This window comes from Geotrypetes seraphini, chromosome 8 (genome assembly GCF_902459505.1).
Source record: "Geotrypetes seraphini chromosome 8, aGeoSer1.1, whole genome shotgun sequence".
In the NCBI taxonomy this organism is placed as follows: Eukaryota; Metazoa; Chordata; class Amphibia; order Gymnophiona; family Dermophiidae; genus Geotrypetes; species Geotrypetes seraphini.
Genome location: NC_047091.1, coordinates 19503310 through 19518205, shown reverse-complemented (window position 1 = coordinate 19518205; position 14896 = coordinate 19503310). Strand labels below are relative to the sequence as shown.

Genomic DNA, 14896 nt, shown 5'->3' with positions numbered 1-14896 from the left:
AGGTGACACCGTCTAAAGCGCCTCTTCCGGAGGAAGCAACGGAAGTACTGGATAAGAATGAAGTAATGGCAGAACTGCGAAATATGCAAAAAATGCTCTAGGATAACGTAAATAAAATCAGTGAAGTAAAGGAAGAAGTGTTAAACATAAATAGACAGATGGAAGTCACTAACCAAAGAATGTCATTATTGGAAAATAAAATGGATCAACTGGAATTGAATTCGAATCAATGTAAAGCTGATAGTCAAACTATAAAATTCTTTTTTTTTTTTTTTTTTTTTAGTTCAATATTTTTATTAAGTTTTAAGAAAAAATACAAAATGCAAGAATGGAAAAAACATTCCAAATGTAAATCCAAATACTGCCCAAGTACAAGACATAATCAAGGCAACTCAGTAACATCATCAAACATAGCACCAAGTCAAGTACAGTCTATAGTAAGCGGAACTTATAGAAAAAGCAGAGAGTCTGAAGTGTCTATAAATGAATAAAAGAAGCAAAGGGAAGGAAAAGAGAAGGGGTAAGAGCAAAAAGAAAAGGGCAAAAAAGCAGAGGGCAAGAGGAGGAGAAGGAGACAGGAGTGTCTATGAGTGCAAGCGAACATAGGAGTCTAAAAATTTCCAGGGTGAGTTACATGGCAATAAGTTCGTGGAGCGTCGAGCTATGTTTCTCTTTTCATATGCATATGATTCGAATTTGTGATACATGCTTAAAGAGTTCCACCAGAAGGTGTAATCTAATAGCGGAGATGTCTTCCAATTTTTCAAGATATGCATAAGGGCAGTCACAAACATAGTATCAATAAGTTTAGGAGGACAGTTTGAAAGAGCAAAGCATGGATGTTGAGATCGGAGAATTACAATGTCCAAGGAAATTTCAGTTGAACAGTCAGTAATGCGTTTTATGGTATCCCAAATGCGAGTCCAGAAGGAGTGAACTGGAGTGCAGTGGAAAAGCATGTGGCCAAGAGTTCCGGGTTCTTTCGCACAGTTCCAGCATATCGAGTCCTGTTTTAGGTTAGCTTTCCACATCCGAAAGGGGCGGAGCCTGACTGCCAGGGGGGCGGAGCCTGACTGCCAGGGGGCGGAGCCTGACTGCCAGGGGGCGGAGCCTGACTGCCACGGAGGTTGCACGCATGTTGTAACTGCTCTCCCACACCATACCAGATTACAGAAATAAAGTGCCTTTTGGGGAAAATATATAAAAACCGCCGCTACCGCCGTCATTGCTTCCCATCCAGCGCCGATTATGTCACCTCCGAAACCGGCGAAAACGGAGCCTGTACCACCCGCAGCACTCGGCGGTAAGAGGCCCAAACCCGACCCGAGCACGCCTGAGAAAATGGCGCCAAGGGGAGACGAGGCTTCATTTGACCTGCTCCTAAAAGAAATGCGCTCTGTTCGATCAATAGTGCAGGAGCAGGTCGAAGAAACAAAACTCCTCAGAGGGGAAATTGAAGCACTCAATTCACAATTCGTGGATGCCCGTCACCGTCTCGACGCCCTGGAAGAAAAAACGGCGGATCTACAGACCACACAAACACTGGTAAAAAATCATGACAAAATGATCACTGCCCTGCAACGAGAAATTGAAGACCTTTCTAATCGCAGCAGAAGGTCTAATCTGAGGATTATTGGATTACCTGAATCAACAGAGGGCTCTGATATGATCTCCTTTCTGTCTGACTTTCTGCCTAAAACACTGGGACTGACTTTCTCTCCTTCATTGGAGATAGAACGTGCTCACCGTGTGCCTTCCCATCTCTCTGCACATGCTTCTGCTCCTAGACCCATAGTAGCCAAGCTGCTAAGATTTCAACACGCTCTGCAGATCCTTACTGCTGCAAAAGCTAAACCTCAGCTGCTTCATCAAGGCAGAAAATTCTTCATTGTTCCAGATTTGGCTAAGTCTACAGCATTGAAGAGAAAGGCGTTTCTCTCTCACCGCCAAGAGCTCAAAGACATTGGGGCCAAATATGGTCTTATGTACCCTGCCAGAATGAAAGTAACCTACAATAATCATACTACATCATATACAGATCCGGATGAACTAGCAGCGTTCCTGGATTCTTTAAAAATGCGCTAAAGTAAAGTGATGGGTGATGCTGTTTGAATCTATTTTCCTGCTTTTCTCCCCATATTGCAGTAAATGTATTCAATTGTTTTCTCCAACAGGCACAATAATAATTTGGTATTTATATAGTATGGGTGTGGGTTTGTTAGTTGTTTCATCTGTGCTATATCTCCGTGATCACAGGAGCACCCTTGAACTGCTTTTCAAACTATAAAATTCTAACAAGATGGCAGCCGATTAAGTCACCATTTGTGCTGTCTCCCTTTGCTTTCTTTTATTTCTTTTATTTTTGGTTTGCTTTTCTGCTGTTTTTTTGTTTATTTAATTATTAATTTATTTGTGTTAATTTTTTGAATCCTCTTTAATTTTTATTCTGATTCTCATTCCATCTGTGGACTCTGAACTGACAGTTCAGATCAAACCGTTACTCTAGATCTGTCAGAAAAAACCTTGTTCTCTCCTGATGTTCCTACAACTTGGCGATCCGAGTTGTGTCTGACGGCTTGCCTTTTTTCATCTGGTGTTTTACGGCGCATTAGCGATCCAGAGATATGCCTGGCAACAGGTCCGAGGCGTTTGGCGCTGGTGCTGAGCCGGAGAGAGAATGTAGCCGAGATCTATGGATGATGGTTGAATCGCCGAAAGAAGGCAACTGCCGAAGCGGAGGTGCCGCGACCGAGGAGGCAGGCATGAATTGTAATTTCTCAGCAGCTATGCAGATCCGGATCTCCTACTGGCGACATCAGCAGGATCGGAGGACTGGAGAATGGCTTTTATTTTGCTGGAGTCTGGCAGCGTCCCACAGCCGATTTAGATCACTGTTTATAAATGTCGGTACCATCAAGGGTTGAGTGAACTGCATTACCCAGACCAAAGAGCAGAAAATTGAAGCTGGAAGATCTGTGAGCTGTTATATTTAATGAACAGTTTTCCAGAAAATTCAAGAAATGCTTCACTCTGCTTTAAAAAGTGATCCCATGGCTGTTGTGTAAAGATCGGTGATGACGGTTGCCTGACTGAATCATCTAAAGCTCCAGAGGATAACATTGATGAATGAGAGAAATGAAATCAAGTCCTTCCTGACTTTTGTTTTATAATGCATATCATATCTATTTCTTTTTATCTATTTTTATTTTTGTTTTCATTTAAAATTTTCTTAGAATTCTACTGCTTAACTGTTTTTCATTCCATTCTATACATATGACATCCTATACCTCTTCTTTTCTCCTCACTACAAATGCTTATTTTTTCCTATATTTCTATATTTGATTAATTCTTAAAACTATTTTTATATAATTAATTTCTTTCTAATACTTTATTAATTTGGTATGTATGTTCTATCTTTAATAGTTTGATATTGAAAGTTTTATGTATTCTTGTTAGGATGCTTTATATCTCATTTTCGCTATCTTTATTTTCCTATCTACTACTTACTAATTAAATTATCCTTGGTACTTTAGTTAGATTGTGAGCCTTCGGGACAGACAGGGAATTTCAAAGTACCCATTCTTTTATCTATTTATTTATCTTATTTTATTATATCTTTTATCGTATATTTAATGTATATTTCTTTGTAAACCGCTTAGAACTTAACGGATTTAGCGGTATATAAGAAATAAATAACATAACATAACATAAAAGAAATGCAGAAACAACTGGAAGACTATGAAAACAGAGGAAAAAGAAAGTATGTGAAAATTATTGGCTTAGCCGAAGGTTTGGAAGGGGGGAAAGTTATTCACTTTTTGGAAAACCTGTTACCAAAATTACTACAATTAAATTTGAAACAGCCCCTAGAAATAGAACGAGCACACAGGATTCCATATAAACGGTCAGCAAGTCAAGTAAGACCAAGGCCTTTAATTTTCAAACTTTTACGTTTCCAGCAGGCAATCGTGATATTAAACTTGGCAAAAATGGACAAAAACTTAAATTATAAGGGCTCCAAGTTATTATTTGTACCTAATTTCGCAAAAAATACGGCAAACACAAGAAAGCAGTTCCTCATGTTAAGATCTCTAATGAGAGAAAAAGGGCTTACATATGGATTATACTATCCCACAAAAATGAGTGACCAAAGGAAATAAGTCCTTATTTTTTGAAGACCCAGAAAAGTTAAAAGATTTCTTGTCAAATAACGAACCAATGTCTATGTAAAGGAATCGGATTTAATAATCTGGACAAAGTGATGTCTTTTGGTTTCTGGACATGTTATTAAAACTAGAGGAGGGACTTGAAGAACTTATGGAGGGGAAAAAAAAGAAAAGAGTATGATTTTTGGATGCAACACAAAATTAAAATACTGCTTCTCAGAGTTATGTCATAAAATACAAGGGGTTGGTCTTGAAGATGGAATGGAGCTAGCAGAGAATTCAATCCCTACTGGGTCAAGAGGAGTTAAAAAAAAAAAAAAAAAAAAAAGAAGCAGCATACTAGGAGAATTGTTATATCTTGACACAACTTTTTAATTTCTGTTAGTTGGAATATTCAGGCATTGCAAGTTTAAATGGAAGATAAGCTTCTCCAGTATGCTTTAGGTCTCTGAGATGATAACCAGACTAATATAAACAGAGGTGTAATAAGGTGTTCTAAACTATTCAAAAGACTAGGATTGAGGATTCCCTATTCAATCTCAGGGGCTGTCAAAGAATCTAAATGGAACACATTATCATCTTTTTCAAGAATCTAATTTATAGATGATTCTTTTCACCTGTTATCTCAATGGCACGATTATATTCTGTCAGGAAACACGAGATCAGTTATACAGGAGTGAGTTTTATTAGTTGGGTTTGTCACTGATACTATTTGACTTTCATTATCAAAACATTTAAGTTGATGTTGGGAAGAGATACATGGTCTCTTCATTTATTACATGAAAAGGAATTTATATGTTAATTTATTTTTTGGTTATTAATATGAATTATCATAATGGATATTGACGTACAGATATTAAAATCAGTTATGGGTAAAGATTAATTGCGACTATATGGTTAAATAACAAAAAGGTGGGGTATTAATTTCAGATATAGATATAAAGATGACCTTATATTAAATATTTAATATACTTGTTTTTGATCTGGGGGGAAGAAAAAGATATGAACTTCTAAGAAGTAATATATAAAAGGTTAAATTTTATTAATTAACTTAGACTTTTTAGGGGAATTTTAGTTGGATGATTTGCTAAGAAGTTCTTAATTTGAATATTAAAAGGTTTTAGGATGATATTTGGGAATGGAAAGATATTAATTGTGATAGTAGAAATTAAAGGGGGAATGAATGCTCTATGAACTTATTTATTCATTTTATTTTTTATATATAAAAATGATTTAATAAGAGGAGGTATAGATAGGGCTTTATGAAAATTTCTTAAAAATGAATGAGTAGGGATTTCATTGTTGTATGGGTAGGTAATAAGAGAGTATTTGATTGTAATAAATTAGAGTTTAAATTTATTAATTTTTAGAATCGACAAGGGAAGGATGTGATAAAGTTGCCTGGGGGAGAGGGTATTGTGATTACTAATCTTATGTGTGTTCCAAGGGAGGTGGGGGAGGGAAAAGAGAGGGGGGTTGTTTAATTAGGGGGATTTGGGGGAGTTTGTAAGGAAAACTTTAACTAAAAATTTTAAAAGCTGGGTGATGGTGTCTATTCATTGTAATTTAAATAATTCTAAATATTCATGTTGGATTATGTTTATGGGAATAAAAACTTATAATGGAGATTAAAATTTTTTCATTAAATGTTAATGGTCTTAACCATCAAATAAAAAGGAAAAAAATGCTGGCCTTTCTGAAGCAACAGAATGCTGACATATATTATATACAGGAGACGCACCTGTCAATGATAGAATCAAAAAAGTTAGAGGGGGGTTGGGTGAAGCAATGTTTTTCTGTCTCTGCCATTGTGAAAAAAGCTGGGTTGCCATACTAATAAACAAAAAATGTACAGCTAATTTTCAATTCATTGATGCTGATCTAATGGGTAGGTGGGTTCATGTGAAAATGAGCATGGGAAATAATATCCTGGAATTGTTTAATGTATATGCCCCAAATTCGAATCAAGATGAATTTTTTTTGAAGAGTTGCAACAATTAATACTCCCACTGGCTGCTTCTAATTTAGTAGTGGCTGGAGATTTCAATGCTGTAATGGATCCATTATTGGATAAAAAACTAAGTACAATTATGAAATCATTAGGATTAGATAATTTAGTGCAATCTTATGATTTGAAAGATATACGGCGGATACTTCATTTTGATGATCAGGAATTTCATTTTGCTCACAAGTTCATAAATCTTTTTCAAGAATAGATTATATCTTTGTCTCAAATCAAATAGTACAACAAGTGACAAAAGCTTCCACAGATCCTATCATTTTATCTGATCATGGTGGTGTATGGATTGAATTTAATTTTGATAAGCGGGATTATAGTAGGTCTGTATGGAGATTCGATAAAGCACAGTTACTTACCGTAACAGGTGTTATCCAGGGACAGCAGGCATATATTCTCACATGTGGGGTGACGTCATCTACGAAGCCCCGATGCGGAAGCATTTTCAAGCAAACTTGATTGAAGATTTAAGTTTGCTCTGCTGCTCCACGCATGCGTGCCTTCCTGCTCCACTAGGGGGCGCATCCCCTCGTGGTCTCCAGTTCATTTAACTAGCAAAGAAGCCAACCTCGGGGAGGTGGGCGGGTTGTGAGAATATATGCCTGCTGTCCCTGGATAACACCTGTTACGGTAAGTAACTGTGCTTTATCCCAGGACAAGCAGGCATGATATTCTCACATGTGGGTGACCTCCAAGCTAACTGAAAAGGGATGGAGGGAAGTTGGCAATTTAGGCAAATAGATTTCGCAAAACCGATTGGCCGAACCGGCCATCGCTCCTGGACAGAGAGTCCAGACAGTAATGGGATGTGAAAGTATGAACCGAAGACCACGTGGCAGCCTTGCAGATTTCCTCAATAGGTGTGGACCTGAGGAACGCTACGGAGGCTGCCATCGCTCGGACCTTGTGTCCCGTTACTCGACCATGCAGTGCGAGACCAGCCTGAGCGTAGCAGAAGGAGATGCAATCGGCCAACCAGTTGGACAAGGTGCGCTTGGAGACTGGGTGACCTAACCGGTTTAGGTCGAAGGACAAAAACAATTGTGGCTGTAGCTTGTGGATCCCCCGCTGCTGCATTCCGATGAGGATGGCTGCTGGAGGAAGATTCTCGGGCCTCACTTCTCTTCATGAAGTCTCTCAGTGCCCTCTTCCTTAGCTTGCGTGCACGTGGAGACATGTGCACACAATGCAAGCAACACGAAAACCTCGTGCGCCGGATTCAATCAGTGGGCGCCCAATTCATGAAGATCCAGTGTATTCATCCTTCTCCTGCATCCCAGTTGTTTCTTTAGATGATTCAGGCATCTTCAAGGTGATGAGTAGAAAAGTTGTAATGGAGAGCTGTAGAAAATCCGACCGATGGGAACGGGCGGAAACTAAAGACTGGGGATTAGGGGGAAGCAGGGGGAAATGGGTAGGACTCGGGCATGCCCAGTGGGGCCCGGGCACTGCATGTGCTCAGAGAAAAAAAAAAAAAATCTCTCTGAGCTATTGGAGAGCTTATCCGCAAATTGGGAGCTGTTGGGACAACACCCATATGTGGCTGACTCTCCTGCTTGTCCTAGGAGAACATATAGTTCTCCAGTCTCCCCCACCTGCCATGTGCTGACGTGAAACAGACCAAGGACCAGACTCACCATCATGGAGTGGCGTCTGAGAGCTATACATAGGTGTCCGGGAGCCCGAGCTGTACATAGGTGTCTGGGAACCATACATGGGAGTTCGGCCATGGGTAGAGGTCATTCCGCCTGGCCGCTTTGCGCCCCTGTGTGTTGGAGAAAAGAGTAAAAAAATCAGTTATCTACCTCTGCAAGGTACTAATTGCAACAAAGCACCCATACAGTGTGTGTCCTTGCAGACTTACAGTGTTGTGAGGCGTTGACGGTCCACTGAGATGGTCTGGCACGTGGAATGAAGCTCTACACGAGCCGTGGACTCTGTGGCATCCTTTACAACTCCAATGTAGCCTGAAAAGTACAAGAAAACCTTCGGAAAGTTACAGGAAGTTATTGAAGCTAACTCCAGAGCTTTCTCAGATCCAAAGAATACAGTGAGAGCAAGCTGAAAAGGCAGCATAGGAAAGAAAATCAACTGCACTCTCAGCCTCCTAAACCTTACCCTTATATGGTCCCTGGGATATCCGGACTGTCTGACCAATCAAATCATTGTCCCTGCGACCACGGCCCATCGAACCTCCAGTAAATCCACCTCGCTGACCTGTCAGGGACCAGACATATGCACAGTGAGTGTGAGCATACTGGACAACACCCCATAGTACTCTTGCCCTCACCCTAAGGAAGAACCTTGACACCTACTTGGTAGGCTGCACAAGGTCACTTCTCTTACAAGAGAGACCCTCTCACTTGCTCTGCCAGAATACAAGTATCTCCCAGCATCAATAAAACCTCTCTCACCTGCTACATTAATGCATGGCTCTCATTCTACTGAGACACCCCCCCCTCACCCATTCAACAGGTACATTGGTTGCCATCCTCATGAGCAAGGCCCTCCCTTACCTCCTCCACTGGGGTGTATAGGGCTGCTGATCCGTGGACTCATTGGAGCAAAGCCACCAAATGCAAAATTTGTGACATCTCGGGGCTGCAAGACAGGATCTGATTAATATTCAGACAAGTACCTCTGTACCCTCACCCCTCTCCACCCGCTAGACATTTCTCATTACCACTCACCCTACCCCCACCCTTCTTGTCCTCCAACAGACCCCTCTATATTACATCCCAGCCCTACTCATCATTTTCCTCCTGTCAAACACCTTTTTTATTACCTCCCAGCCCCATCTCACTTCCTGCCAGAAACTACCTCCCAGTCCTACCCCGCTCCTTCTGCCGTTCTGTATTACCTTTGAGCCCCCAGCCAAGACCAGATGGCGGGTTTTGCAAACAAACATTCCTCCATTCTCCACTAGCTTTTTACAGTGCAGGAAAGCAAAGCCTCGGAAAATATGGCGGATTTCTCCTTCTCTACCCTGCAAGAGAGTCACATATTTCAGGGAGGGAAACAGTCAGCACCACCCACCTTCTTCCCGAGACTCTCAGCTGAGCATGTATTGCAGCCTTAGATGATCTGGACAAAAAGGCTTTAGTGTCCTGAATCTGGCCACCAGATTCACTTTCCCATGATCCACAGTGGGTATCGCCCAAGAAACTATTAGGTTTGCAGTGGTTCAAGCTACAGCCTCAGCACCCTGAGGTGGTGGGTTCAAACCCATCCTGCTCCTTGTGACCCTGGGTAAGTCACTTAATTCTCCTCCATTGCCCTAGGTACATTAGATAGATTGTGAGCCCACCGGGACAGACAGGGAAAAATGCTTGAGTATCTCAATAAATTCATATAAACAATTCTGAGCTCCTTTGGGAGAATGGTATAGAAAACTGAATAAATAAATAAAAATCAGTTACACTCCAGTAAATTTCACTGGGGATATCTGCCTACACAATGCAACCCACTTGCTAAAGTGCTTAAAAAACCAGGATAAACAGGCCTCAGAAGCCACGGGGCAAAACGTTGCACCGGAGCTATGGAAGGGAGCTTAAGCTTAGCTACAGATCCCTCCCGACCTTCTATCATTGGCTTCAGTGCTCCTTACTTCTCTAGAGCACTGACAGTTCTTAAGTAACTTTTTCTTTATATTTTTACTTTAAAGCACTGGCTGTTGCAGAACTGGTAAATATCAGTGTAGCAAAAAATCAATAAAGCAAACTTGTTTTAGCCACTGCGCCACACTCTCCGCAGAATGGAACATCCTATAGCATGTTCCAGATAACCTCTGGTTACAGAGACAGGCAGCGTTTTCATGTGGATCAGACAAGATGGGTAACTGCCAGTGAAAGGTTAAGATAATAGCAGAACCAAACTTCTGCACGGCTTCCCCTATGTGAAATTGATAGAGGATGGCAAACCAGTCCAACTAGGTCATCTGACAGCTTCAGGCTGCCTGTGATATTGAAGGGCTATGCCCTTGCGCCCCCACCCCCCCACACACACTTAAGTTACTTCATACCGAATGGGGCCCATCAATGACTTTGACAATGTCTTTGACGTGAATATTGTTCTGCTCGGAGTCCAGTGCCACTGCAAAGCGATTGTCCTTCTTCCTGGTCACAGCTTGGTGTCGTATGGTTACCACTTTCCCGTGTATATTCAGAATCTATAGAACCAAAAGTGTTACAAATCCAGATAAATCAATTAAAACAGAAAAAGACGTCACACAGGTGTACTGCATAAAGGATAGATTGATTTATTTATTTAACAGGCTTATATACCTCCTAAAACTATTACTACCCACCTGGAAGGTTTCTCTCTCTAGACGAACAATGACACCCACTGTTTGAGGGTCCAGTTGTACCAACTCTCCCCACTCATGTTGGCCCCCCACATCCACTCCTGAGGCTGTGTCTGAGCACAGCTGAAGGTCCCGTGGGAGTACCTTCAGCTAGAGGACACCAAATGGAAAGAATAAACGACATTAAATCCAAATCATATGATCCTAAGCCAGTCAATTTCAACACTTGACCACAACCTGTAATATCCAACACGAAACTACTTCAAAATCCAATCTTACCTGAAAAACTCACCCACCACAACCCTCTAATTGCTGTTTCAGTGTGTGCATCACTTAATCAGTCTCCTAAAGCAGGCCTTCTCAACTCAGACCTCAGGGCACACCAAGACTCATCGTGTTTTCTGGATATCCACAATGAAGATGCATGAGATGTATTTGAATATCAAAGAAAAGTTGTATGCCAACCTCTCTGATGCATGTTCTCTTAAGGCTTCTGTGGCTGGTGTCATGATTGTTGCAGTTGTCTGGGTCTTGCTGCATCTGAAATCAGCTCAGATCCCGGCCAATCAGGTTTGAGCTCCCACTATATATAAAGACAAACTACAGACCTCACAGCTTAGCTCGATGGCTAAAACTTCAGTTCCACATTCAGACGTGGCAAGACCAGGACAACAGCAACAATCTATCTCATGCATATTCGCTGCTTATACCCTGAAAACCCGACGGGACTTGGTGTTCCTTGAGGACTATGTTGAGAAGCCCTGAGCTAATGAACATCAGAAATTTCCAAGCTGAACATTTGCAATCTTGCCCTGAACCTTTCCTAGCAAGCATGCATGCTGTGCCGCTATTACCTCATGCATGGTGAGGTCCGAGAACAGGATCACGAAGTTCTCCTCAACCCGTACTATTAGCCCTGTGTCTCCCTCATAGCGACCTGCGATCACTTTCACATGATCTCCCATGCGGAAGTACTTGTGCAGTTCATGGGCAGGAAACTCCAGCATATCCTACAGACAAAGGGACAGAAAGCAGTTAGGGAATCTCTCTGTGAGTGGCATGTTTGCAGTGCTATCATGGACTGATGTTCAGCCGCACCTTGAGGTCCTCATGTTTGGGCATAATAGTGATCTTGTTTCCATCCACACTCAGGACTCGGCCCTGGAGATTGATCAATTCTCCTTCACACACTTCAACATTGTCCCCGGGCTGCAAGTTGTGCTCCCGTTCTTTTCCTGTGTAAAAGAGATGAAACAACCAACGCTGAGGAAACAAGAGCCTAGCTTAATCCTACAAGCCACAGGGCAAACCCTCCTAAATAAATCACTCATTCGAAACAGGATGCCATATCCCAGCCATCAAATCCAATTGGCACAATATACAGTACTCCTGTTCGTTCTATTCATTCCAGTCAGGGAATGTTATTAGAAGTTCCCTCTGTGAGTCACAATAGGGGCCATTTGAGAGCTAAAGCTTTTTTCTGCAATTGCATCTGTGTTGTGGAACAAATGGACTCCGACGTTTGATCGTTACAAGAGATTTTGGAAAACCTTCAAAACTTGTTTCCAGTTAAAAACTTATTGGGTGGGTTCTTCCCAGAAGTGCAACATAGGGATAGCAGAAGATCCCGAGTCTTTTAGATTAGTTGGTGGGGATGTTGAAGGGAAGGTTGATCTGGCTATAAGCTAGGGAGAATGAAAAAAAATTATTGATTTTCAGGTTTTAAATATTGGGAATAAATGTTTATTATATAATCCACTTAGAAATAAGCAGAATATTTTATTTTATTTTTATTTATTGTTTTCTCAGGTACTTTAGCTAGATTGTGAGCCTTCGGGACAGCTAGGGAAATCCAAAGTACCATTTTTATTTATTTTATTTTAATGTATCTTTAATCTATCTTCATTGTAAACCACTTTGAACCTCATGGTATAGCGGTATATAAGAAATAAAATTTAAAAAAAAAAAAAAAATATATATATATATATATAAATTAATAAATCTGTTGATAAACCAAAAATATAAATTATGTATATTGTATGTTGTTCGAGTATGTTAGATGGGGCTATGGGATATGGTTGGATGGATACGTGCAAAAGGAGGGATTTTTAATGTTTTATTGGGAGAAAGGAGGTTGATGAGAGGATTAATTTCTTTTATTTGTACATCGCTTCAATCATTTTTGTTAACTTGGAAATGGTATATTAAAAAATTTTTAATAGCAATATGAGCCATTCATGTCATGCACACAAAATCAAGCATACCAAGATCCATTCAAAGCATGAAGGAGACTCCGTGAAGGCCTCCCAGCATAGTATGTGGGCACCACATGGTACCTGTGCCCTCTGTTACCACCTCCAAGTCGATTCCCTCAGGTTGATCTTCAAACTTCTCCAGCTCGGACAGAGTGGGCTTCACTCCCTCTGTGATCTATAAACAAACATTGACATGAGCTGGACTGCAGATCAGCAGTGGAAGAAACCTATTAAGAATAAGACCACTTCCGTCACACAGCAGGAAGAATGCACAGTTTTAGATTGACCACTTACAACAGCTGACATGGCAAAGCTCTTGAACAGAAAGCCTTTCCGACTATAGCGATTCCCCTCAAAAATTAGGAAATCCCCATCGGAGGTGACATCTCCACCTAGGGACCTGTGGTGGGGAAAAAAACCCACACTGCGTATTAGTCCAGGGATCCCATTCCTCTGAACGCTCCCCACCAATGGTGCTGTGATGTAGCTATTGGGGGGGGTGCTTTAGGGTCCTGGGCCTCCCATGTTGGGCTCAGGCTCTCCAACACTGACTGGCATGGCTGGAAGGAATGTTTAAGCCCTGCTAGCCAAAGCTTACCTGTTGAAGCCTAGCTCATGCAGCCTGAATAGCTGAAGTCAGCAGGCTGCTACGGCCTCTAACACCCAGCACTTCCGCGCATGCTCACTGCATATATTTGAACTAAGAATGTGCAGAAGTGTTGGGTGTTAGAGGCCAGAACAGCCTTCTGACTTCTGCTGCTCAGGTAGTGTGGGTGAGCTCCGGCAGGAAAACTTTGGCTGGGCGAGACTCGAGCACCCCGCCAACAAAGGTATGATTGGGGGGGGAGGAGGTTGGCAGCAGCTGGGATGGCAACAGCAGAAGCAGGGGGGCATGTCAACAGCAACAACAGGGGAGAGGGACAGAGAAAATGCTAAGCCCCCTTACCACCCTCCACCACCCCTCCAAAAAAAAAAAATAAAAATCAACTTCTGGCTACACCCCTGCAATGGTGCCCTGGTCATTGATCACACTGTAGTCACACATGGGTCCTTCCAGACTTTACTGCAGCTCAGGTGGGAGGCCATGAAGACTGCATGTACCTAAGACTGCAGGCACTACTCCCATCCCTTTACAACTAGCTGCTCACCGGATCTTTTCAGCATCAAAGAGCCTCTGTGGTGGTCTCTTGAACCTCTTCCGCTTTGCAAACCAGTCTTTCTATATATAGTAAACAAAGAAAAACAAGATTACCTAGCAGAAGTAAGGGGGCATATGAAGCAAGACCGTCAGCCATGGAGCGGCACCAATGCTAACAACATAGGGACACAGATGAAGGGACACAGATGAAGAGAACACTGCTCACCAGACTCATTCGGGCCTTTATCCGGTCATAATCGATCCTTGGAATCATCTTCAGTGAAATGGTGTTCTGACTTGGCTCCACATAATCCACCTACAGCAGGAAATGCAATGGTGCTGTGAGAACACAGAATATTTCCTATCTCCCTAGTTTATTTGCAAGTATCTGGGCCTCCCCCAATCTTTCCATATAGAATTAACATTGGAACCTGTACCTCAGCTCAAAAGTGGCAAAACTTTCACAGCACATTAGGTTATGTCAAACGAAAAGTCGTCAAAATGGTCCGTCCAATAATTATACACACACACACATCATAGAGGCAATTACTAGACTGACAATCTGTGCAGTTTATGGGATAAGATACCATCAAAAGAAGAGAAAAACTGTTCCATGTGACCCTGGGCAAGTCACTTAATTCCCCATTGCCCCGGGCATATTAGATAGTGTGTGAGCCTGCCAGGACAGAATGTACGCTACATAAATGCTATAAATTAATTAATGAATTAATTAAAAGCCAAGTATGCTTTAACTTTCAAGATCTGTGGTTTAGAAGTTTTTCCACATTATTAAGTTGAGCTAGCTTATAAAGTGGTTTGAACTGGTGGTATGACTGAATTTAGATTGAACCTTAATTCAGAAAAAACAAAATTCTTTGTAGCCTCGCCATATCCACTCGTCACTAAAACATCACTATGCATCAACAAACTCAGTTACCCTGTTCAACCTACAATGAAGGTTCTGGGAGTAATACTTGACCAAGACCTAACCATGAAAGACCAAGTGGACTCATTGGT

At 41.6% G+C, this 14896-nt stretch overlaps 1 protein-coding gene across 4 annotated transcripts in view; it reads right to left on the bottom strand.

Moving 5' to 3' along the window:
• SUPT5H (SPT5 homolog, DSIF elongation factor subunit) overlaps nt 1-14896 on the bottom strand; it is a 57390-nt gene that overhangs the window by 8976 nt on the left and 33518 nt on the right. For all 4 annotated transcript variants that reach the window (XM_033954815.1, XM_033954812.1, XM_033954814.1 and 1 more), the window contains 13 exons: nt 14106-14195; nt 13890-13960; nt 13036-13141; nt 12823-12916; nt 11585-11721; nt 11341-11496; nt 10490-10636; nt 10205-10351; nt 9044-9169; nt 8700-8784; nt 8302-8400; nt 8048-8150; nt 7821-7948 (listed from right to left, as the gene is read on the bottom strand). In XM_033954815.1, coding sequence (XP_033810706.1) covers nt 7821-7948; nt 8048-8150; nt 8302-8400; nt 8700-8784; nt 9044-9169; nt 10205-10351; nt 10490-10636; nt 11341-11496; nt 11585-11721; nt 12823-12916; nt 13036-13141; nt 13890-13960; nt 14106-14195 — 1489 coding nt within the window. The remainder of the gene's footprint in view (nt 1-7820; nt 7949-8047; nt 8151-8301; nt 8401-8699; nt 8785-9043; nt 9170-10204; nt 10352-10489; nt 10637-11340; nt 11497-11584; nt 11722-12822; nt 12917-13035; nt 13142-13889; nt 13961-14105; nt 14196-14896) is intronic.